The sequence below is a fragment of the Parasteatoda tepidariorum genome, chromosome 9 (genome assembly GCF_043381705.1).
Source record: "Parasteatoda tepidariorum isolate YZ-2023 chromosome 9, CAS_Ptep_4.0, whole genome shotgun sequence".
Lineage (NCBI taxonomy): Eukaryota > Metazoa > Arthropoda > Arachnida > Araneae > Theridiidae > Parasteatoda > Parasteatoda tepidariorum.
This window is the reverse complement of record NC_092212.1, coordinates 67593225-67619144: the sequence shown is the minus strand read 5'-3', so window position 1 is coordinate 67619144 and position 25920 is coordinate 67593225. Positions and strand designations below refer to the sequence as shown.

Genomic DNA, 25920 nt, shown 5'->3' with positions numbered 1-25920 from the left:
AACGATTTTCGACCCCCGAAGAAGCGGTTGATGCATTCCAAAACGATGTTTTGGAGTTACCTCAATCGGACTGGAAAAAGTGCTTTGAAAATTAGTTCAAACGCATGCAAAAGTGTATTGATCATCATGGAGAATATTTTGAAAAAACAATAAAACCAATTTCGATCCTACATATTTGTTTTTTCATTATTAGGCTAGAAATATAAATAGCAACCCTCGTATATATAATGTTAAAACCTACAAAAATATTGAGCTCCAATAGCGGTTTTATAGTGGCCACCGAGCAATTTGAAGTTGCAAACTCTTGTATAATACAATAAATAAAACAACGAAAGGTTTATTTTGGAATTTTCAATTTTTGTATCTGACAAGCTATAGGAATTACAATAATTCTAACAACTTTTTCATTTCAATTAGCACCCAGTTTAATGTCATAAGTCCATTAGTGAAATTTACTATTTTATTTAGGCTCCGATAAAGTCCAAAATATCAATTATTATCATTAATGTGTGTTAGCATATTAAATAAAGAGATCAACATAAAATATTTTTGCTGAACCTTTTAAGAGCAAATATTTTGGAGAAGCAAATCATACATAAAACGAAAAAACTCAACACTTAAACCCCGGATTTAATACATGCAATTTGCATTCAAATTTTAAGTACTTGGCTATAAACAACCTAAAAGAAAGCAATCCAACTTAAAATGTACTTCCTTTCTTAAAATTTGAAAATATGTTTCGCATATTTTTTATTGCTCTTTAAATTTTTTTTTTCTAAAACTTTTACGAGAGCAATTTTTCAAGCCTCCGTGGTTTAAATATTCTAAAGGCATTGAATAAAATATCAAGAACACATATCCTTATCGGCAAAGTTTTAACACTGTTCTTTGGAACGTTTCCAAGAAACCATAAAACCGTGAAAAAAAATAAACCGTTCTCTCCCTCCTATTTCTGTGCCTCAACTCCGTTACAAAATGTCAATACCATTATAAAATTAGTAACTAAAGCGAATGGAAATATGGAGTTGCCTTGGGAATGCAATTAGGAACTATCTGGCCGAGACCCGTTATCTCTCTACCCGTTACTTTATTTTTTTCCTACTGGTTATTGGGCTCAATTTTCCTTTGGGAATCGCAAAAATGCAAATCAAGATTTTTCTGAAGTTTTGGTGTTCATAAATTTAAACTCTTATGAATAAAAAATGAAGCTCTAGGAATTGATTTGATGTAGATTTTTCCCGATTTATGCATTTTTTTTTCAGTCACGTTTTTATTTCGCTTTTAAAAACGTTGAATATTTACGATGACGACTTTAAGGACTGAAATGTAATTTTATCGTGATTTATAGTATCGTGGTAAAAGTTTTTTTTTTATTTTTATTTTCTGTAAAAATTTACAAAAATTCACATATTTTTAAAACTTAACGAATCCGTGAAAAATATGAATAATTTGTATTTTATATAAAGAGACCAATTTTAGAACTGTATTTTATTTTAAATGTTGAGAAATGTTTTGCATTTGAAATATGTAAGTTTCCTTTAAATTTGGAAATATTTAAAATAAAAATAGTAATTATAGTGTGAAAAAATGAAATAAAAAATACTTAGATTGGTACATTAAATATGCCATTTCAGAAGCATTTTTTTAAAAATTAATAGGGGACTAAGCTCCTTGCTCGCTTACGCTCATCAATCCCGACGATTGCTTCGCAATAATTGCTGTTTTTCGGCATGAAACAGTTGAAATTATTCAACAGAAAATATATGTTCTAAAAAGAACACTTGTCCCGCTACTTCCCATATCCAAATATTTCCCTCTCTTATGATACTATTAAGATCTATTAATATAAATCATTTTTTAAGTAATCTCATTTTTTAAGTAATCATTTTTTGAAATTGCATTTAAAATTAAAAGTATATCGTTATAACAAATTTGGTGAGTTCACAACTGTAATTTAATATTTTTGCTTACCAAACAAACGGTTGTATATTTCAAAATATACAAAAAATATATGTTCCAAAAAAGAAAACTTGTCCCGCTACTTCCCATATCCAAATATGTCCCTCTCTTATGATACTATAAAGATCTATTAATATAAATCATTTTTTAAGTAATCATTTTTTGAAATTGCATTTAAAATTAAAAGTATATCGTTGTAAACAAATTTGGTGAGTTCACAACTGTAATTTAATATTTTTGCTTACCAAACAAACGTTTATATATTTCAAAATATACAAAAAATATATGTTCCAAAAAAGAAAACTTGTCCCGCTATTTCCCATATCCAAATATGTCCCTCTCTTATGATACTATTAAGATCTATTAATATAAATCATTTTTTAAGTAATCATTTTTTGAAATTGCATTTAAAATTAAAAGTATATCGTTGTAAACAAATTTGGTGAGTTCACAACTGTAATTTAATATTTTTGTTTCCAAACGAACGGATGTATATTTTAAATACAATTTTTGCAACATTGCATTTGAAGAGCTGAAAGTTAAGTTCTGAATCATGTAGCGAATCTCTTTAACAGTAATTCATAATAGTATAATAATGTAATTTGGACCCAAAAAAATAATTGTAAAATGATTAATAAGATCAGACACTGATTTAAATAACTTAAGCTCTTAACACTCCTCTTAAACTCTTAATTTAGGAAACAAACAAAATCAAAAACGTATTAAGACAGTACAGGTTAATACCTTTAAATTCTTCTTCTTGAGGACTACAGCCTATGACAGGCCAAGGCCGCCCCAATAAGTTTTTGCCATCTTGATCTATTCTGTGCCATTTCCTCTCAGTTAGTTATTCCTATTATCTTTATATCCCTCTAATTGCGTCCAGCCACCTAGCCGTGGACGACCCCTTTTTCTTGTACCTTCTGGTTTAAAAAAGGTTTCTGTTTTTGCAGGGGTCTTCAGATCTATAAAGGTGTCCCAGCCATCGAATGCGATAGGCCTTAATAACATGAACTATGTCTACTTTTAAATTAGAGAAACAAAAATACTTTTAGGAAAATAATACACTTGACTTGTATCAATTTTATGCTGATGACAACCAAACCAAAATGAAAATTAATGTGAGAAAACTGGATCCTACCGTATGATTTTCTAAGATACCTATTTTGTGAAAATTTTGACATATTTTGTGAAGAATTAAAAATTATATTAAAAAGTCAACACAAAAACATGGTAAAAATATAGATTTATCGTTTCTTAAGGGAGACAAAAATAAAATTTTAAGAAAAAGTATTTTGTGAAACTACCGTTTTTCCTAAAGTTGAATTTGTGAAACTATCGTTTCACCTAAAATTGAATTTGTGAAGGTACCGCTAAACGGTAGTAAATTCGGCCTGGACAGACCCCTGATCTTAATAATTTCAATGCTGACATGATGGTAGCAAGTGGTCAGCATTATTTCTCAAACAAGCTGGTTATCAAGAGTGAAAGATAAGATNGCATTCTTCTAAATTTCAAGTTATAAGGCAATAAAAGGGCATATACATATGTCCAGTATAGAATTATTTTTTCTTTTTCATATACTAGACTTAAATTTTTGGAGAAATAAGTTTTTTACAAATTGTGGTAATATATATATCATACATATATAAGTTCAAAATGTGGAGAAAACATGGAAAAAATTACAGAATAATGAAAAAAGAAAATTATTAAGAGAAATTTATAGAAATCTGGAAGAAATATATATATAATCTTTTCATCACTGCACACAATTATATCTGGTTGATTTGTATTGTATTTTGATCTTATTTTATGAGTTCTATATGCTTGCAGCTTATGCACAGTATTGAAACCTATTGATTTTCTTAATTTCCTTTGTTTTTCTCTCTTTTTTTTGTTGTTGTCCATTTTGTATTTACTTATTATGCTTTATATATATAGAGAGAGAGAGAGAGAGAGAGAGAGAGAGTGATAGATAGAGGTTCGTTTTTTAAGGAATATTTGTTTTTTAAAGAAAAATCTTGCACGCACATATAGAATTTTATTAACAGGAAACAAATTTATTTTATTCTAAAATTGAGTTTTGTTAAGCAGAATGTACCTAAAAAATATATCAAAATGTATTTTTTAAATTTTTTTTTAAAAGTGTGAACAATAGAAATTTTCGTAAGCGCATTAATAAATAATGATTTCCAAAAAAAAAATTCAGAAATTCTATTTTTGGTAAATTTAACCATTTATGTTCTGGTAGAACGTGATGAATATACCCTTTATAAAATTCACAACGGTCAACATGCGAAAAAGGGGAGAGAGAAGAAGGAAAAAAAAACGAACAAAATCGAAGATAAAATTCTCTCATTCTCCTTTGTCGAGCTATTTCATATATTCTGTACACGATTCTGAAAAAGGGGGAAAAATTCTTCCAGGAATTTCTACAGCTTTTAGAGCGATTGAAAGTAAGACCATTTTCGGCCGAAGGAAACCAATTTCCGTCCGAGAAGCGGGCGACTTGGTGCTTTCCTTTTTTTCCCCTTGAAAACTCTTTCTTAATTCAATGGACTTACTTTTTGTTGGTTATCTTTGGCAACAGTGTGCAAGACTGCAATCCTGGGTAAAAATGTCTGCAGAGGTCTCATAAATCAAGAAACAGCGAGGTGCAGAAAAATGGTTGAATGGCCAATGGGAGCGTAGATTACATTATGGATTGCGTCACTTATCAAGTTCCAGAAAAGATTTTAGAAAATTTCCAGAAAGCCTTTTTCAAAAGTTAATTCTTTCGTAATACTTAAAATGTCAGACGAGAATTTCTCTCAATATACTGGAATCCATTGTTATTTTGATGAATATCCAATATAAGTCATTTTGAGGATATTGTTGTTCGGTGTTGGATCAATAAATGTTTTAGGTTCGGAAATTGTTATACAGGAGTGTTCAAATTTATTTTATTATTGAATGTATAAAATTAAAAAAAAAAAGGATTACATTTTAAAAAAAAGGCAAAATTGCGAAATATTAAACGAATGAAATATGTATTCATACATAAGATAGTAGTTTCAAAATAATATGCGTTTATTTAAAACACGCATCAATTTTTCTTTTGAAGCTAATTCAATATAAGTTAATTTGAGGATATAGCTGCTCGTCGTTTGATTAATAAATAAATACTAGTGGGCTGCGCCCCCTGCTCGCTAACGCTCGCCAACCCCCGAAAATTGCTACGCAATCTGATATGGTTTGCTTCGCAAACCAAGCTCGCTTTTCTCCCTACTAACTTAGGTACATTGCAAATTCACAAAATTCTAAGAATTCAAAACAATCATTCAAATCCATATAAAAACTTTTTTTTAAAAAAAATTACACTTTTTAGTAAATACTAAGTCATTAAAATAAATTTGAATTCAAATAAATGACATGTAATTCGTTAAACTAGTATAAAATCTTAAGATAAAATTTCTAAAACTGATATCTTTTTAAAAAGGTTAGAATTTTGGCTATAATTAAGTCTATTAAAAGTTTAAATAAGTGAATTGCAATGGAAAAACCTGCATAAACAAATAAATTCTAGTAAAACAAATAAATTCTTGATATAAATCAAAAATCGTTAAAATATTTCGTAATGTATAAATTCGTGAAAAAAAAGCGCTTTCGACAAAATACTAAACTAGAGATCTATCGACAAAGACTACTCACTTCTGCCTAGCTTATACTCTCTCTGGTTATATCAGTTTCCGTTTTTAAAAGCGCTATATGTTGAGCCATCTCAGCTAGATTTGGCATGTGACATTTTTAGCGGCAATCATTGGTCGATTTTCTAGCGTTGCCATTCGGGGAGTTGTAATGAGGCTTTTTTTTGTCGCCGTGTAAGAGAAATATATATATAGATTATGTTTGGTAATTGTTATGCCGAATAGTTAAAACTGTTTTCTTTATTCAATTTTAAAAAGTGAAAAATGAAAAAGATTGCAGTTAAAATCAGACAATGTAAAAATTTTGTGAGTAAAATATGTATTCATACACAAGTTAATTTCAAGGTATGCGTTGAGTTCGAAGCCAGTTTTATTTTGATGAATATCCAATAGTATAAGTCATTGTGGGGATATTGTTGCCGCTTGAATAAAATTCCATTTCAAAATGTGAATAACTGTTAAGTTAAATTAAGCAAAAATATAAACGATTAAAAATTTAATTTTTAACTCGCTATTTTTTTTGTCAATGTAAGAGTAAGATTTACAAACGGTAAGTGTAAATCATAGAATGAACACTATGATTCACGCTTAGCCTGTACCTCGAGATCACTATATAAAGTTCTCACTAAATATTCATTTGTAAATATCATACGCATTCTCTTTTGTTTACAAATATATTTTGATAGATAGGAATCAGGGCTGCCTTATTTCTAAGTTGTATGGAGAAATGTATTCTACTGGTTTATGGATTTATGTTTTAATCTACTAATTTAATCCCGAAACGCTTTGAGAATTGTGGGCATCATTCACATTACCTCGCTGAAGCGATCTGCTTTATGCATACATTTTTAAAAATAAAAAGTGGTCGATTAGAAACTGACTGCTTAAATCATAAAAATTACCAGGTTTATAAGCTTAAATTGAACACACTAGCCTGAAAATGTACGTAATTTTAATAAACCATTAAACAATCCAGTCACCCCGTGATGAAGCTTTTAAAATGTGGGAAAATGACCATACAATTTAAAAGCTCCAGTTTTTAAATGTGTGCCACTAAGTAAAGTACAGGATTGCCAACTTTCTACGCTTTTTTAAAACAATTTAGTTTAGTGGTACCTAAATTTATGTTTTAATGTATTAATTTTTATTCGTTTGAACTTAATTCCCACACAACTAATTTAAAAGTTCATATCGCCACTTTATTCTAGCTTTTCCGTGGTGAGATTTTTAAAATTTTGGCAAAATTAGCAAAAATTTTGAAAGCCTTGGGTTTTCTTGGTCATACTATAAAATATTTTGCAAAAAAGCGTAGTATCTGGCCAGTGGCGTACGCAAGGGAGGGGTTTAGGGGTTTGAACACCCCCCTTGAGCTCAGACAAAATGGCAAAAATAAACATTTTAGTAGAAATTATGCGGGTATTACTTTTTAAGACTATATATTTTTATTTGCCTTATGCCTACATTTTTATCTCATGGTATTTCTCAGAATACTGAAAAAAACATTTACTATAATAAGGTTGTACTTTTGAAACTAAATTCACGTGATATTGTTATGGACTGGTTCCTTTCTGTTCTGCCAGTCGCGATAGTTTTCGAGACTGGCTGTCATTCGCGAGGTCTTTACTCGATGATTCTGGAATCTTAGACGTTCTGTCGTCTTTGAGACAATTCGAGAATTTTGGAGATGCGGTGAAAAATTATATAAAAGGGGGAACGGAGTACAATGTAAGTTTTTCTGTTGTACAGAAATGTGATACTTCCGTTGAAGAAAACGTTTCTAGCATAACAAAATCTGATGAATGTGAAAGTGGCCCTCAAAGTGTTACTTCCCACCCATATGACATTGGACTTTTTTCAGAAGATATTACATGCGAGAAGATATTACATTATGTTCTTAAACTTAAAAAATCAAATCAAAATTTAATCAAACAATGTTGTCTAAATAAAAAGTCAAAACTGTCTAGCTGTCTAAATAAGGGAAATAATCGTGCTTTATTACATACTCGAATTTCTTTTAGTAGCTTCAAAAAATTAAGAACACCCCCCTTGAAAAAATTCTGCGTACGCCACTGTATCTGGCAGACCTGAACTCCTATAATGTTTATTTGTTTGTAAAAAATGTAGTTGCCCTGTAAAGTTGAATTTAATAACAAAATCAGGGAGGGAAATAAATTTGTGATTTGGTTTTAACGCCCATTTATTTCAGTATGGTGTCACACGTAGCTTCAAAAACACCATTAAGCTTACTTATATTTTATTAGTTAATTTAGTTTTGCTAAAAAATAGCACTGCAATTTACCTATGCATCTACTCATATTAGATCCATATAATACTTTAAAACTTCACCGAAAATTAACTGAAAAAAGTGGCTCTTAATATGCATAATGTGTTGTTTATGATAGTGGAGGTCGAATTCACAAAGAACCAAACAAAAATCAATAATCATGCATCGATTTTGCTACCATTAGAAAAAAAAACTTTCCCACAAAGAGCAGCATGTTGTCATCCAAGACATTCCTATCAAAGTAAAAATTTGCTTCGTCTCAGTAAACAAATAACTGCTCCGTCTTCTGCAAGATATTTTATGAAGTGGCATTAAATAAAAACTCAAGTTCTGCAGAAATTTGTTTAACGTCATCAATACTTTCAAAACGTCACCGTGAATGAACTGAATAAAAGTGGCTTTTTATATGCATATTTGGATTGTTTATAAATAGTGGCGATCGAATTCACATAGCACCAAACAAAAATCAATACTCATGCATCGATTTTGTGTTACCATTAGAGAAAATTTTTCCCGCAAAGAGCAGCAAGTTGAAATATCTGACATTCGTTTAAAAGTAAAAATTAATTTCGTCCTAGCAATAAAAAAAAAAACCCTTTAAAATTAAAGCCATTTGGGTTACAAAATGACGTCATGTTCATTGCAGATTGATATAACTCCATGATACATATTTGAACAAAAGTCAAACGCAACAACCATTTTTAATGTTTTAAAATGAAAGTTAATAAGCGTAAATACTTAATAAACTTGGTATTTTGAATCATCTACATAACTGCAAACTTTTACTGATTTTGAGAAATATTTTTATCTTACTACTAAAATTGTAGTAAAACTTGTTCTTACTATTTATTTCTTGGATTTATTAGTTTAATTTAAGCTATTTTAATTACCACGACACTGAAATAAATTAAATATATATACATAAGCCTTTAATATTTATATGATAGTTTTTTTGAGCTCTTAACAATACATACATACACACATATGTATAATGGCAGACGGGCACAGGATTTGAAAAGAGCAAAAACTTTATTTAACTATCAGAGAACAATTATCCAAGTGACACAAACTGGATGTGCTCATGAATAAAAAATAGGAAAAATCTTCCAAAACAGTCCCGATGATATGTGTCGTCTCATAGTAAAAGGGAAACAACTGATCCATTAAATAGATCGAGGGCAAAAAATGGTTCTCATGCTTAATAAAGAGAAAACGTTAAAATGTTAATTCACTTGACATTGTTAATTTAAATGCTCTTGGGAAAACCATCCTCGAAACAATACGAAGTTAACTGAACAGGATAAAACTGAGGGACCACGGGCGACTAAAAAAGCTGATTAATAAAATTCCAATTATTGTTATAATATTAATTACCATACAAATAAGTTATCAGTATTTTTAGCATTATCTGCATAAATTATCATGCTTTTATCAGCATTTATGGCAACACGCCAATATTTGTGCACAAATCCTCAATTTCGTAGACAAAGTCTTGTAGTCTTGAAATGGCCAAATCAGGGTTTAAAGATTTTTGGACAACTGCCGTGTTATCGGCATAGAAGGCAGTATATTATTTTTTTATTTTACCATTGAAAATTGTTTTAAGTATGAATAATTTGAAATGTAAGTCATATTTTATTTTATAAGCTTATACTAATGTTCAACTCCATAGCCTTGTAATTTTGAACCCAATCCAAAAGACAAGGGAACACCTAAATCAAGTATTGGGGGAAATTCTCCTTTGATGGAACTAACCCAGAATTTGCGTTGCATGGAGAGGAAAACCACGAAAAACCTCACGGTCAGCCTGAAGACTCGAACCCATGATCTGTCCACTGAGTATATTTTCACGTCAGTACTGTGGTCGGTGCGAGCCCGATACGGAATTTGAATCGACCAGCTATCGCTGGCATTCGAACCCGATTCACATTATTGGAAAGCGAGCGCTCTATCCCCTGTGCCACCATGGCTCAAAAGTCATAGTAGTAGTTACGATTGAACAATTAAAGAGAAAATAAATAAAAGTTTATTCGAGTGTCTACCACTTTTTACTCTTTTAATCGCCAGTGGCATCCTGGATATATAAAAAAAGTCCTATCTTCATATTGCTTGTCATTCTAGAATAAGAATTACCTTTATCGTTATTGGAAGTGTTTATGCTTAAACTTAAAATCTGATATTGCTTTTAAATTTCTTGCAAATTCTTATATTGTTTTTATTTCCTTTGCAGTTCTGTAAGGAATCAAGAAAGAGCACGGAATCCACTCTACTTCTTCACGGAATAAATCTTAAAAGAAGATGGAAACAAATTTGCGGTGTTGTTTAAAATATATCTTTATTTGAAGAAAATATGTTGCAAGCGAACATGAAGTAATACCTTGAATTGAGAAAAATCGATATCATTGTTTTCTTATTCTTGTTGTTGTTTATTATTATTTTCTCTTGTTCACAATATTTATTTAGAAAACAGAGCTGTACGTTTGGAAGTGCTTAATATAGAAGAATGGTTAAAAATGAAAAACAAGATATATTTATTCTGAAGCAATTTTTTTACTGAAAAGCAAATTGAAAATTATCTTTGAAATAAAGAGCTTATTTTGACTTAATTTAGAAAATCGTTCAAGTGAAAATTAAGAAATTTTAAACATATACGTTTTTAATATTATCTTTCGAAAATTAAAAGGAAAATGTCTCACTTATGTAATTTTTATGAAGATAGTTTGAAATATCAAAAAAATGATTGATTGATACATATTAATTTATTGATATACTCAGTTCAATCAATCAATTGTCATAAGTAATTTAATCACTTTTGCCTTCGTAATATTCTTTATGAATGAAAATGGTGCAATATTTCAAGGGAGATGTAAATTTTACTTACGAAATGTATACAAGCATAAGCTCTGTCCTAAATCAAAATTGAAAAAGCAATATTTCAAGTGTATTGAATACCAGCCTTCAAAAATGTTATAACGATGGGTTCTCGTCTATATAAAGTAAAGTGTAGTTTCTTACATAGTTAAAGGTACTTATCATGAACCTAGACTCAGAAAACCGAGTGGTGTTAAATGTTGGTGGCATACGTCACGAGACTTACAAGGCCACTCTCAAGAAGATACCAGCCACCAGGTTATCCAGACTTACCGAAGCTCTAGCCAATTACGATCCTGTCCTAAACGAATACTTCTTCGACCGTCACCCTGGTGTCTTTGCTCAAATCCTTAATTACTACCGATCGGGCAAACTTCACTATCCCACCGACGTCTGTGGTCCACTCTTCGAGGAAGAACTGGAATTCTGGGGTCTAGATTCGAACCAGGTTGAACCCTGCTGCTGGATGACCTACACGCAGCACAGAGACACCAAAGAGACACTGGCTGTTCTGGATCAGTTGGATCTGGACACGGAAAAACCCAGTGACGAAGAAATAGCCATGAAGTTCGGTATGGAGGAGGAGTTCAAAGCTGGCACGTTGTCATGCTGGCAAAAAATAAAACCTAAGATGTGGGCTTTGTTCGATGAACCTTATTCTTCGACGGCAGCAAAGGTATGTAAACATTTATATAATAATACAACGGTTGTTCAAAATAACGGTCAAAAAAAGTCAAAATTCTTGATGGTCCCATCAAAATATTTTGTTGGTTTCAGTGCCATTCTTGATGGTTCAAAATCATTTGATGGTCACCATCATCCAACATTTTCCATTATGCGTTCATGGTTTTTGATATGCCCACAAACTTCCATCATTCCATGAAGAAAAATTCTTCTTTAATACTATCAGGGGTCTGTCCAGACATTTTGTGAAAGGTCCTGTTTTTGTAAACTTGTGAAAAAACTGTTCGTAATTTGTGAATGTAAAATAAGCGTTAAGTGACATTCTTTCAACCAGGGTCCCGCTTTTGTGAATTTGTGCAAATAGGGTCCTGTTATTGCAAAAATTGCTAAAAACCTTTTCAAGAAGTTCTTAAATTGTAAATAGATACAAGATTCTGCTCAACAATTGCTGCTACTAAATTAGAGATTCAACATACAAATATATGGCCTGTACTGCTCAACACAGAATATTCCTTTCGGGACGAATAATGGAAACAAAATCACTCACATTTTTAATAATTTCAAATGACATATTTTAAATAACACAACTTAGTAATGTATCACTTTCAATGTGTTACGCAAACTTAAGTAAACTTAAACAATTCTTAAATTTATATTTTACTGAAAAAAATATGCCGGAAATTAATTTTTATTTACATAATATTCTATTAATTAATTTTACGAATAAATATAAATCGATCCGTTATTTATTTACCAAAACAAAGTATAATCTAATATTAATAAGAATGCGCACACGATGCTTGTAAAAGTATAAATATTTTCTTAGAATACTACATTTGGAATTTAAACCTTGGGAAACTTAGTTTGTCTCGAACCGTCTTTCTTCCCCCCCCCGGAAAGGGTTTATTCGATTAACAAAACAATAATGAAGATAAACAAATTAAGGTTCCGATTAAAAGATAAATTATTTTGTGAAGGGTTCGTTTTTATGAAAAGATATTTTTTGAAGGGTTTTCATAAAAAATTTCTTCTAAACAGACCCCTGAATATGATGGTTAAACATCAAGAGAAGTATGATTTTCGTGGACCAACAATCCATGGTGGTTCCGTCTATACATTTTCTTGATGGTTAAATGTGAATTCTTGTTGGTTCTCAGTGATATACCATAAAAACCATTCGGCTTTTTTTTTATGCTGGGCCGTTATAAATCAGTCTTAATTCCTACATTGTAATGATGATTGCTCATGAACGTTCCAACATTTGATTTCTAAGATGCTATGATGGAAATTAGTGATGGTCCATAATGGTACAACACTACCTATCCATGATGGTTTCATAATAATTATTGTTGATTCAGCAGGAATATACCATCAAAACAATTTGTTTTGTTTTTTATGTCTGACCATCAAATATCAGTCTTAATTCCTATATTGGAGTGATGGTGGTTCATGATCGTTCCAACATTTGATTTCTAAGAAACTATGATGGAAATTTCTGATGGTTCAACATGGACAAACCATCAAAACAAGTTGCTATTCTTATGTTGAGCCATCATGAATCTGCACGAATTCCTACATTGGGGTGATGGTTACTTATGTTGTTTACCATCAAAAAATATTATGGTTCATGATGGAATAATTGATGGTTACCATCAAGATTATGTTGGTCCCTCAATGGAAAACCATCAAAAATTTTGACTTGAAAATGTTTCTATGTCTACAATTTTTCTTTTAGCAGCAAATGTTGTAGAAAAACAGTTGGCATAAGTTGAAATATCACGCTTGAAGCTTTTAGAAATAATATCATTTGTACCCATGCTGATCGATCGAAATAAGAGCTGGAATTTAACATTTTTTTTCTAAATTTAATACCAGCAATTTTGAACTGAACTGTACAGTAACTGGGAACCTGAGGCCACTTGCGGCCCTTTTCCCATTCATTTTTAGCTTGAACTTTGTGGTGTTTCGATGAGGTGGTGGAATGCAAATGAAGTATTCATGAAGATCATTGAGTTCTGACTGTGTTGTTATATGCAGATAAGACCATAATGTAAGAATATGAAGTTGAGGTAAGCAGGTATGATGAAAATGAGCTTATGTATATATGCTATTGATGTCGAGAATATGATACAATAATATTATACTATTGGTATCTTGTCCTCAGTTAAATTTTCATATTGGAATATCATTGAAATTTGCTGCAGAGCAAGAGATCGCTTTCTCAGAGAATTCGATATTTAATTAGGCTACATATTTGTCTATTGCATTTATTTTAAGGTCATGGTTTATTGTGGAGTTTTTATTACGAACCATCTGGCTTTTGCTATACTTCTTAGTTTTTTTATTCTGGCAGACTATTAATTTGTTTAGTTGAGTTTGTGTTGTATTTGTCAAGACTGGTGAGGCATAGTAATTTTGAAATTATTCTATATAATATTTATATAATAATGGTAATATGGTATGATATATACAATGATGGTAATGAAAAAGAAAATCAGCTTTGGTCTTTCTCATTTTGGTCGATGCAAATTTTGCCTGTAGCACTACTTCTCAAAGCTTTCAGCATAATTTTTCAAATTGTGCCAGCAGTCTTGCTGTGCCTTCTCAAACATTTACTGCTTGTTTACATAGAGTTAGTATAGAAATGTTTCCATTGTCTTGACTAACCCGTATAGTTCAAACAAGCTACATATTTGCCCATTCTTCGGATTTTCGATTTTTCTATTTTAAGTTATTTTCCAATTTATGCTTTTTTATAAATGTTTGGAGCTATAAATTATATTTGCAATGACTATGAATATCCATAATAATTATACTCCGTAGTGATGTGCGAAAATCGATTTAAAGTAGTTCTTTTATACTGGGCATGCGAGAAAATGTTTTCATAATTTTGTTGTAGTGAATCGTAGAATTCTTACATATAAAATTACTACATATAAAAATTATATTATGTAGAATTGCAAATTACACTACCCTATAATGACCAGACAGCAAGGACATAATTATATACGGGGAAAACCCTTTATCGTTTAGAACTTTCTTTTCAAAAGTACAAAAACTACTTAGAAAATTGCTTGAAACTTTTTACGTTTTTAAGATATTTAAATCAAATTTTTTCCATTAATTGCCAAATACGATTCCTTATAAAATTATGTAAAAATAATTTTAAATTTTTTCCGCTCATGCGCAGTACGAGATAACTGACTTGAAATACTCATACCATGCACATTTTTTTAAAATTTTAAAACAATAATTTTGTAACTTATTTTAAATTGCTCCAAACTTGTTTTTTTTTTTAATTTTATGGAATACTTTTAAAGTTACAACAAAAAAAAACACGAGAGAAAAAAATTAGTTTTTTTTTTTATAAAAATGTTCATATTTCTATAAATATTTACGCTCGATTTTCAAGATTTTATGCAAGCATAATTGCTTGATTTTCTGGCATAAGGTGTTAAAAAATACTTGTTTTCTTCTGTAATTTGTTGTCGGTCCCTAAAACCCCTGAGAGCTTTATGAACTTTATCGCAAAGTATGAAAATCACATGAACTAAACACTTCTAAAATTACAAAGTAGTCCTCTAAGTTTTTCTTGAGAAATATGAGAAACCGAAAGTGTCTCTTCCATTATTGTAGGGTAGTGTATTTATATTATTCATATAATGGATTCATATTTATCATATAATGGATTCATACATTATGGAAGACAGAACTACATTGTAAAATATATGATGTAATCTTTCCGAATATTATGTTGAAAATTCTAAAAAATTGTGTTAAGGAACACTTTATCTCATACGAGCGCGAAATCAAGTTTAAAGCGTGTAATCTAAATCCAAACACTTAAAATGTAATATTCTTACACGAATTCTCGCGCATTTACACCAAACGAGAATCATTTTTTCTTTTCCGAAAGCTTCAATGTTGGCGCGAAATATATTGACGATATTCAAATGAATATCCACAGTATTTTGCCTGCAATCCAGAATGATCTGGCTTGACGTTTGTTTTTTTCTACCCTGCAATATATCAACATTAACAAATATTCGCCGTTTTTAGTTGTGTAATATTGTTGATTAAATTTTTATTTTTAAATCTTGACGAACTCTATTAAATGATTTTATAAAGTATGTAGTGTATTTACTCTTGTTAATGCACAGTGCTTTTTTAAAGTTGTTGTTACATATGGCTTTATTGGAAATATTAATCCATATACAATGTTCAGCTTTAAGTGAACATAAACAAGGAGTAAAAAGGAACAGAATTACATTAACATACAAAGAAAACACATGAGCCGCTCAGAAGCCAATGCGGTTAAGTCCATTTTTTGATATTTTCTGATTTTTGGAAATTTTGATGAAATAAATAATAATCTTCTTAGTTATTAAAGGATTTACTCATTGGTTACTTTTTTCTAGGTTAGGCAGCCCTTTTTTAATAGCTTCTGAATATATTGTATAATAATTTCAAAAGCCATTGTGAATAAGTCCACCTTTTATCAATATTTTTTTACATAAATTTTGAAATAAAAATTAAATTTTTCTTCTTTCCATATTTGTTGGTAACACTGAAAAACAAGAAATTCATAATAACTCAGGGTTGCCAGACGTAGTATTTTTAATACTACGGTAGTATTTTTTTACCAAAAAAAGGGGTAAGGTATTTTTCATAGTATTTTTTTGAAATGTGGTTTTTTTTATTTATTTTATTTTCATTTCCTAAAACAAAGAAAAGTGCCACTCTAGTTTTGAAGTAAAAAACAATTTTTGAAATAATCCAACAGTTTATTTTCTATTAGTCACTGTATCTAGTGATGATTGGGAAAAATAAAAGTTCGTTTATACTAGTAGACTAGTAGATATAAATTTCTTATCTTTTTCAGCTGCCAAAAGGCATAAGTCCTAAAATTTTTAAGATGCTGTCATTATTTCAATAAATACTTACGTTTTTATTTACACATCTTGTGCATATCTTGTTTTTTTGCAGAGTTTACACCTCGAAAAAAGACTTTATACACTTTTCTAATTAAATTAATAAACCAAGAATTTTAAAAACTAATGTATCCAAAAACATTAATTTTCTCAATTGTTGTGTTTTGAACTTAACCGCATTGGATTCTGAGCGACTCACATGACAAACGCATATTAACACAAAAAGAACACAAAGATAAAATTAAAGTAAAAGAAAAATATATACAGTGAAGAATGAGGAGTAGTCTTTACAGAGAGTTCATGTGATCTCTGGCACCCAGTAAAGTTTACAGAGATCACCCCTCTCTTGAGATTGTTTGTTCAGCAAAGGGCATACAAGCAAGTGGTCTGAGTTCATGGTTCCCGAATTGCAGATTTGGCACTCACTAGATGGAAGGATACCTATTCTGTTGAGGTGCTCTGCCAAGCAGTCATGGCCTGTTGAGAGTCTGAAGTTTGCCACAGCTTTCTTACGAGGACTGTGACAAAATTTCTTCCAACTGTTTTGGATGTTAGCCCAGGGTTTTCCGGTGGATTTTACTGCTTGGTTGCGCTTTAGGTCGGTCATAAGTTTCTCGGAAAATTGTTTTTTAAGGGAGTCAGGTGGAATCGGTTTATTACATTGTGGTTCGAGTCTCCCTTTCTTGGCTGGTTGGTCTGCCTTTTCATTGCCATTGATTCCCACATGCGAAGGGATCCACTGAAACATAATAATTTTGTTGGCATTCTCGAGAAAAATCATATCATCTCTAATTTCTGAAACAGTCTTAAGTATCTGAATCATGGTTTATGGCAACTGCCTGGATAGCTGCCTTAGAGTCGACAAGGACTACTGCTTCAGTGAAGTAATTGATCTTATTCTTAAGGTTTTCCAGGGCTAGCGATATAGCGAAGATCTCTGCATCAAAATTTGACATATAGTACCCCACAGGGCTTTTTTAAAGCTAAAATGGTAGGGAAAAATATCCACTAGGTATATAGGAATCCGTAATACCTTTTTTTCTATATAAATGCTTTTTTTCATGTACCGATCTCTTTTTGTGCCCGGGATTTAATGGGTTAACCGAGAGCTGCCAACTTCTTAGATTTCTTAGTAAAAGAGTTTTCTAATCTGTTAAAAGTCTGGGTTCCGGAACATTCCCCGGAAATATCCAGATTTTATCCAGATTGGACTAATTTAGACGTTCCGTAACTTCCTAAAATAATTCTAGAAGCTTAAAAAATTGTTAAGGATACATTTATTATGGCAGTATATGTACGAGAGAAGAAAAAAAAACTATCACTCAATTATTTCAAAAATTCCATCTAAAGGAGTTAAAATATAAATATCGCAGCTAGATAATATTCGTCAAATATAGTTACTATTATAATAAGTTAAGAAACGTGTAACTAAATTAGACTGACTTGTCACAATATGTGAGGGATATTTTAACTTAACTATTAAGTCACGTATCAAAATGTTTTGACATATTGCCATTTCTTTTACAAGAACTTGTCAAATCAACGAAATAGAAAAAAAGGAAAGAAATTCAGCATGAAAAAGGACAGAAAAAAACTATTGGAGCAATAAATAAAAGTTTGTCGACAGGAACACCTCAGTTACATGTTTGCCTAAGAAAAATATTCCAGGAAATAGCAACAATTGACTTTGGCAGGGCAACTTTTCATTTTGTCAGTTGGCAATTGTAAATTTCCCGCTGCAAATGTAAAGAAATGGATTTTCTGTAAGAAGCTTTTATTATAAGAACTTACTATGAAAATAAATTATTTTAAAACAGAGAACGATGTATTGCTTAGTTATTGTCAGATTTTTTTACTAAAAAAATTGAAACTTTCTATAAATCTATATGCAAAATTTCTTTTTATAAATATTTTAACTCATATATCGTTAATAAAGTTTTTAGATATTAACTGAGAAATCACATAATGACATAAAAAAATTATAACTTACGATTTCTGCGTCCGAAAATGCTATTAAACAGTAGTTATAATTAAGCTTAGAAGAATAAAGCACAAATAAAGATACCTAAATGAATATGCTTTAGTTTTGGTTTTATAAACGAGAAACTTCCTCAGTGTCTAAACATGAGGGTTAGACAACGGTTAGAAACTGTCGAACATATTTGGTTCTATAAACAAGAACCCTGCTCAATGTCGAAGCAAGCACTTTTATTTTTAAAAAATTATGTTCTCTGGGACACTTGAAGCCAAACCTTTGCGTATATTTCCTCTGCGAGAGGATGAGTAAGGAATGATTTAGTAACAGTTTTTACCTAGGTAAAAGAAATGATTTAGAAACAGTTTTTACATAGGTAAAAGGAATAATTTAGTAACAGATTTTACCTAGGCAAAAGGAATGATTTAGTAACAGTTTTTACCTAGGTAAAAGGAATGATTTAGTAACAGTTTTTACCTAGGTAAAAGGAATGATATAGAAACAGTTTTTACCTAGGTAAAAGAAATGATTTAGAAACACTTTTTACCTAGGTAAAAGGAATGATTTAGTAGCAGTTTTTACCTAGGTAAAAGGAATGATTTAGTAACAGTTTTTACCTAGGCAAAAGGAATGATTTAGTTACAGTTTTTACCTAGGTAAAAGGAATGATTTAGTAACAGTTTTTACCTAGGTAAAAGGAATAATTTAGTAACAGTTTTTACCTAGGCAAAAGGAATGATTTAGTAACAGTTTTTACCTAGGTAAAAGAAATGATTTAGTAACAGTTTTTACCTAGGTAAAAGGAATGATTTAGTAACAGTTTTTACGTAGGTAAAAGGAATGATATAGTAACAGTTTTTACCTAGGTAAAAACAGGATGAGTGAGTCTTAAATGTAGTGGTACGGAATCAGAATAATAAAAAATAAAATAAGTCTGGGCATAGCTAATTTGACAGACTTATTTTTGCTATCATTTTAAATGAAACACAACCAATCCTTGTGTGTTAACAGTGTAACTATACAATTTTTAATACGAATTAAGTAGTGGCGAATTAATTAAAGCAAACTATTATTACTCCGCCCACAAAAAAACTGCTATAAAAATAGTTTGGCTACCAGTTTTATCTTTTTTTTTTTTACCCGGATTTTTCCACGGTTCCTGGACATATAAATATGGTTTTTCGACAGATTTCTGAAAAATGTTCAAAAAATGTTCTTCTGTTTAAAAAAGGATATTTAGAAAACTAACATCGTGTTTACGAGTGCCCTGAATAAGACAGACGATTTTTAAAAAACTATTTTGACATGAAATCTTGCAGCTAAGTCATATAATACGGTATTGATTCCCCCCTCGACCCCCTGAGTTCCTGGTTTTACTTTGAATGTTGAGGTTGAACGCTACATCTATTGCTTTTTCCGTTGCGTGTGCATTTTATCTTCGGAATACGAAATGAAATGGCGTTTAATAATGGACGTTTCGAAAATATAATAATTTAATTTTCATTCATTTAAGAACAAATTGGGATTTTAATTCGTTTTCACTGATTTCCAGGTTTAATATCTGCAGTACCATCTGTCGTAAATTTTTCGAAATAAAACCAAAACTCTAAATGTTAAAGCTTTATGCTTTGTCACATAAATTTGTTGCTAAAATTGTTTTTGTAACATCAACCGTTTTCATATTATAGATTTTTGAAAACAACTTAATTTAAAATAACTCTGTGCAATCAATTTATAGAAGAAAAAAATTATTTAATTTTTTTTTATTATTATTCGCAAGGTTAAAAATTCGAGTTATTAGAAATATTTTGCAAGGCAACACCCCCTAATTCTAACATTAACGCTATTTTATTTTATTTTAGAACAGTCGTTAAACAGCAGACCCAATTTTCGGGTTTACGACTACTAATGTTCAACTCCGTAGCATAGTAATTTTGAACCCAATCCAGAAGACAAGGGAACTCCTGGATCAAATACTTGGGGAAATTTGCTTGCGTGGAGAACTTCTTGATGAAACTAACCCGCATTTGCGTTGCATCTAAAGAAAGCGCGTGAAAACCTTCCGCGGCCACCGAAGATATTTTACGTCAGCACTGTGTTCGATGCGAGCCGGATGTGGAATTCGTATCGACCAGCCATCGCTGGGATTCGAACCCGGTTCACATTGTTGGAAGGCCAATTCTCTATCCCCTGAGCCACTATATCACCTTTAGCGCTATTTGTCCTTTATAGTGCATCAACGAAAATTTCCCAACAAATCGTGGTGTCGCCAAGGGGTACAAATTAAGGTTAGCGTCTGGTAAATGCTATGAAAAAGCTCTCTGTTACCAAACAAAATTTTCTGTACTTTATACCGTCCTCCAACAAAAATTCTTTGAATGATCCTTCTTATAAATTCTTTGACTCCACTTCTGTATCCAACTTAAAAATATTTCCTTTACAAAACTATAATAAACCATTTTTCTTCGAATGCTTTTTCTTAGTCCTTTCAGAGCAATTAAACGAAGTTTTCTTTAAATCAGACTTATTCTGACTGCTGAAAAGTTAGAAGTACTTAACGACGACCACAAAGGAAATGGCGTATAAAAGAAAGTAAATTAAATATTAACCCTAATTACAGCCCCCCGTTAAGAAAACCTTCCAAAGGCCTTTCCTTTTAAAACTTTCAGTTAGGTGCTTTGCAAGAGGCCCTTCTTCTTTATCGCTGTGCTCAACAGTTACGGGCTTAATATGAACTTGTAAGGCGAATTCAACTGTTTCAAAGACTGTTAAGGCTTAATGGGTTGCTTCTTATACCTTTTATTTCGTCCATTTCCCCGAAACGTTAAATTAGTTCAAATCCTCAATTCTAAAGTTTAACTGTGTTCTTAATTATAACACTGCGAAGAAATAAAGTGTAATTCAGGTTGAAAAGAATTTATATAACTGCTTTAGATTGGAAAGACATCTTTGTTGAATAAAATAGAAAGATTAATAGTCTTGACTTATGTGAAAACTTTTTTTCTCTCCAAAAGTTCTAAGCTTTTGCGTGTTATTTTATTTGTGTGTTTTTAAAAGAAATAACAATATATATGCCTAAATGGAGAAAATAAGAAACAAAATATTACCCAAATATTGAAAGAACACTAAAATATTTATGCATTTGAACGAAGATGACTACTTATTGAAAGAAATATAAACATTTTATGTATTCGAAAACTACGTTCTTTTGCGCAAAATTTTACGCATGCATCGTTACTAAACTTTTCAGAAATTTAACAAAAATTTTGAAATTAAACCATTCACACAACAGAATATTTATAACCCTCAGAATATTTATGACAGTATTATTTTCTCGAAAATAAATATTTCTAAATTTGAATTTTTCCCAGGTACAGACCTCTACGTTTGAGTTGTCTCGCCAATTCGCCCAATATTATGTTGCTTGGAGGTAGCGGGTTCAAACCCCACCGTAACCCTAGATTCATTTTTGCGATATCGTTCTCTAATTTGCGTTGTCTGACCATGATCTGTCCTCAGTGTAAGACACAATTCTCAGTAGATCGAAGTCAAGCACCGCTGGAAGTGGTCAGTAAGTGGATGGGTGACCACTAAGTAGCACTTACTTATGTGATTAGTTTGCGATGAGACCAAGGGTGTGCGGTATCCATCCTCATTAAACTTTTCTACTGTAAATTGCTTGACTTCCGTGCAGGCCGTTGGGCTACCAAAGCGGCGAAGCCATCCCCTCAGCAGAGATCAAAAGTAGCGATGGCATGTCTGGCCGACGCCAACAGCTCATCATGCTGCTCTAGTGTGATGCGCAGTGGCGTACGCAGAATTTTTTCAAGGGGGGTGTTCATAATTTTCTGAAACTACTAAAAGAAATTTGAGTCTGTAATAAAGCACTATTATTTCCCTAATTTAGACAGCTAGACAATTTTGACTTTTTATTTAGACAAAATTGTTTAGTGAAATTTTGATTTAATTTTTTAAGTTTAGGAACATAATGTAATATCTTCTGAAAAAAGTCCAATGTCAAATGGGTGAGAAGTAACACTTTGAGGACCACTTTAACATTCATCAGATTTTGTTATGCTAGAAACGTTTTCTTCAACGGAAGTATCACATTTCTGTACAACAGAAAAACTTACATTGGTACTAGATGCTGTCACCTCACTAATTTCAGGTCGTGATTTTTTCTCAAAATAATTAAAAATTGTTAAATTCTTGTGTTAAAAATTGTTAAATCCTAAAGATCCAAGAACAGCAAATATATATATATATTGGCACAGAAATATCCGCTATGCTACGATCTCAAAGTTTCGAGCTGGAATGAATAACTTCAACGAGCACAGTATCTCCAATGGTATTGTTACTGATTTCTTCACTAGTCGAAATAGTGGCGACGACGGGTTCGGCGATTGAATGAACTTTTTGTTAAGACAAAACAAAACAGATTTAGCGACAAGCTCCGAAAGACAAGCGGCAGAGATAACTCTTAGTCTGACTAACTAACTCCACTGTACTCTGTTCCCCCTTTTATATAATTTTTCACCGCATCTCCAAAATTCTCGAATTGTCTCTAAGACGACAGAACGTCTAGGATTCCAGAATCATCGCGTAAAGACCTCGCGAATGACAGCTAGTCTCGAAAACTATACTGGCAGGACAGAAAGGAACCAGTTCGTAAAAGTATCACGTGAATTTGGCTTCAAAAGTACAACCCTGTTATAGTAAATGTTTTTTCAGTATTCTGAGAAATACCGTGAGAAAAAAAAAGTAGGCATAAGGCAAATAAAAATATATAATCTTAAAAAATAGTAGCATGCATAATTTCTACTAAAATTTTTATTTTTGCCATTTTGTCTGAGCTCAAGGGGGGTGTTTAAACCCCTAAACCCCTCCCTTGCGTACGCCACTGGTGATGCAAATACAATATTACTACAGCTGTTAATCAGCTTAACGTTCCTCCTAAAAATCTAATATTGGGGAATAGGTATCAATTTTTAAAAAGTTAAATAGTTAACAAATCCACTAAAAAAATCTACTATAAGTTTTAATATTTAACAGATCCATAGAAAGATATTTTTGTTCGAAAAGGTACACACTCTGATAAATGATAAAAATTATGTAGGATTAAGTTTTAAATTATGCAACTCTTGACCACGTTATGAAATTTTTTGCCAAGGATGCCACAGACGATTAAAAATGTAAAAAGTGGTAAGCACTCAATTCATTTTTAGTTATTTTTTTAATTATTCAATCGTAACTACCACTATGTCTGACATTTCAAATTATTCATGTTTAAATAAAAATCATTATGTACGTTTACCCTTAGCTATATACCTAATTGCAGAGGTGTCAATTGCTCCGCGGACACACCAAAATAATTTAAAAAACTGAAAAACACTTCGAACTAAATTTTGCAAATGTTTGACTAATTTTGCTTACTTTTTAAAGGGTTTAGCGTGACATAACTATTATTAAGTGGTGAATTTTATAGGCCTACGAATTATTTAGAAATAGTGGTAGATAAAAATCTAATAAATAGAATTTATTAAACCAAGAATCACTATCAATAAACTACCTCTTGAAAATATTTATTCGCTGTCCGGAACAAGTTGCCATCTCTGTAATTGTACCCAACCAGTCAGATTACTTCATATTAGTTACAGATTCCTTACATAAATTTTTTTAATCTTAGATTACCTACTAACTCCTATTATTTTTGATAACAAATCATGATATGATCAGTATCTACAGATAGCTACTCAGACATCATACTACTCAGATCCATCCAAACCCTTGCTCTACTTTAACGCCAGTCAGTTCAACACCTCTTAGAAGAAAGAAGGCCTCAGCACGGATAAATGTAATAGTATGACGTAACGAACATAAACTGCGCAGTGGGTGAAAAAAAGGAAAGAGGCTACTAATCTGCGCAGTGGTGGTTAATACGAAATATGTCATTGCGTTTGGACTACTAAAAGGTCATATTTCTTGTTTATGGTAACCCGTGCTCTTTTCTGAGAGGTATTGGTCAGTCACAGTCGCCTAAGAGCACAACGCAAATGAAGCAGTGAGGTGCTCAGCCGCGAGCAGGTACTTCGTATCAACTGATATCAAGTCTAGTCTTCTGTTTATTAATTTTTTATTTATTACCGACCCATTTTTTGGGGTTTATGACTACTTATGTTCAACTCCATAGCCTTGTAATTTTGAATCCAATCCAGAAGACAAGGGAACTCCTGGATCAAGTATTGGGAGAAATTTGCTTTCGTGGAGGACTTTTTGATGGAACTAACCCGCATTTGCGTTATATGGAGAGGATGGAAAGGAAGACCACGAGAACCTCCCACGGTTAGCCTGACAGCAAGGGGGGGGACCACTGAGAATATTTTTTTACATCAGCACTGTGGTCGGTGCAAGCCAGATGCGGAATTCGTATCGACCAGCTATCGCCGGGATCGAACCCCGGTTCACCTCATTGGAAGACAAACGCTCTATCCCCTGAGCCATCGCGGCTCCATGTCTAGTATTTGCATTTAATCTCAATAGTAAACTGATATAAATATGCTATAAAAAGTAATTAATTTTAATCCCTTTTAATGAAATTTTATCAGTCGCCTTTTTTTGCATTTTTAGTCGCCAGTGGCAACCCTCCTTTTGCAAAAAGCAAAGAAGTTGGCTTCCTTGAGATTTGGGAATATCTCTGCTTTTCGCATGCTCAATAAAAATTGCCCCATTTCTGTTATCATAGGTTAACTAGAATTAATAAAGTCTTTTTTATACCGTTACATTGATTTATTATTTGACTAATAATCTAAGGCTATCGGTCAAAAAAGTGTTTGAAATGCAAATTAAAAAGCTTATTTGTTATGTCTTTTTCTTAAATATTTTGTTTTTTTTTCTATAAAAATTATACCAGATTATTTTTTCATATTATTTTATTAGGTATGGGGATTATTCATCATGGATTTTACTATGTTTCTTACAGATTTCATTATTTAACATAGATATTTTTTCTCATTAAACTTTCCTGCATATTAAAATTTGATATGGATAATTATACAGCGCTACAAGTTTTTTTTTGTCTTATCTTGTCTGGCGAGTTTTTAAATTATCAACTAATTAAAAAAGCTTTGTTTCCTATAAACCACTCCAATATTTGTCAGTGTCTAGACGGGAGATTTTTATATTTAAACTTACCTAGAAACCTTAAAAATTGCACAGTAACATAGGTACACAAAAACAGTTTAAAATAATGCTATATACTAACCAAATCATTTTAATTATATTCTTGCAGCTATTCATTCTTTTTCGTGGCTTATAAATCTTTTATACAAGATTTTTAGTTAAAGATTGAAAAAAAAAAGTTTAACATAACAATTTTTTCTGTTTATTCATCTCTTAATGAACTTTATTGTTTTTAATCACTATTCGATATGATAACAGCGCAATGTATATTTATAGTGACAAAAACTACTTCAATGTTCATACGTACATTGAAAAAATTAAAAATTGATAGTAATATAAATATATTTGTTA

General features: G+C 31.3%; 1 protein-coding gene across 1 annotated transcript in view; it reads left to right on the top strand.

Moving 5' to 3' along the window:
• LOC107437959 (potassium voltage-gated channel protein Shaw-like) overlaps positions 1 to 25920 on the top strand; it is a 191226-nt gene that overhangs the window by 77127 nt on the left and 88179 nt on the right. The window contains exon 2 of the mRNA XM_016050110.3: positions 10160 to 11476. Coding sequence (XP_015905596.1) covers positions 10964 to 11476 — 513 coding nt within the window. The 5' untranslated portion in view covers positions 10160 to 10963. The remainder of the gene's footprint in view (positions 1 to 10159; positions 11477 to 25920) is intronic.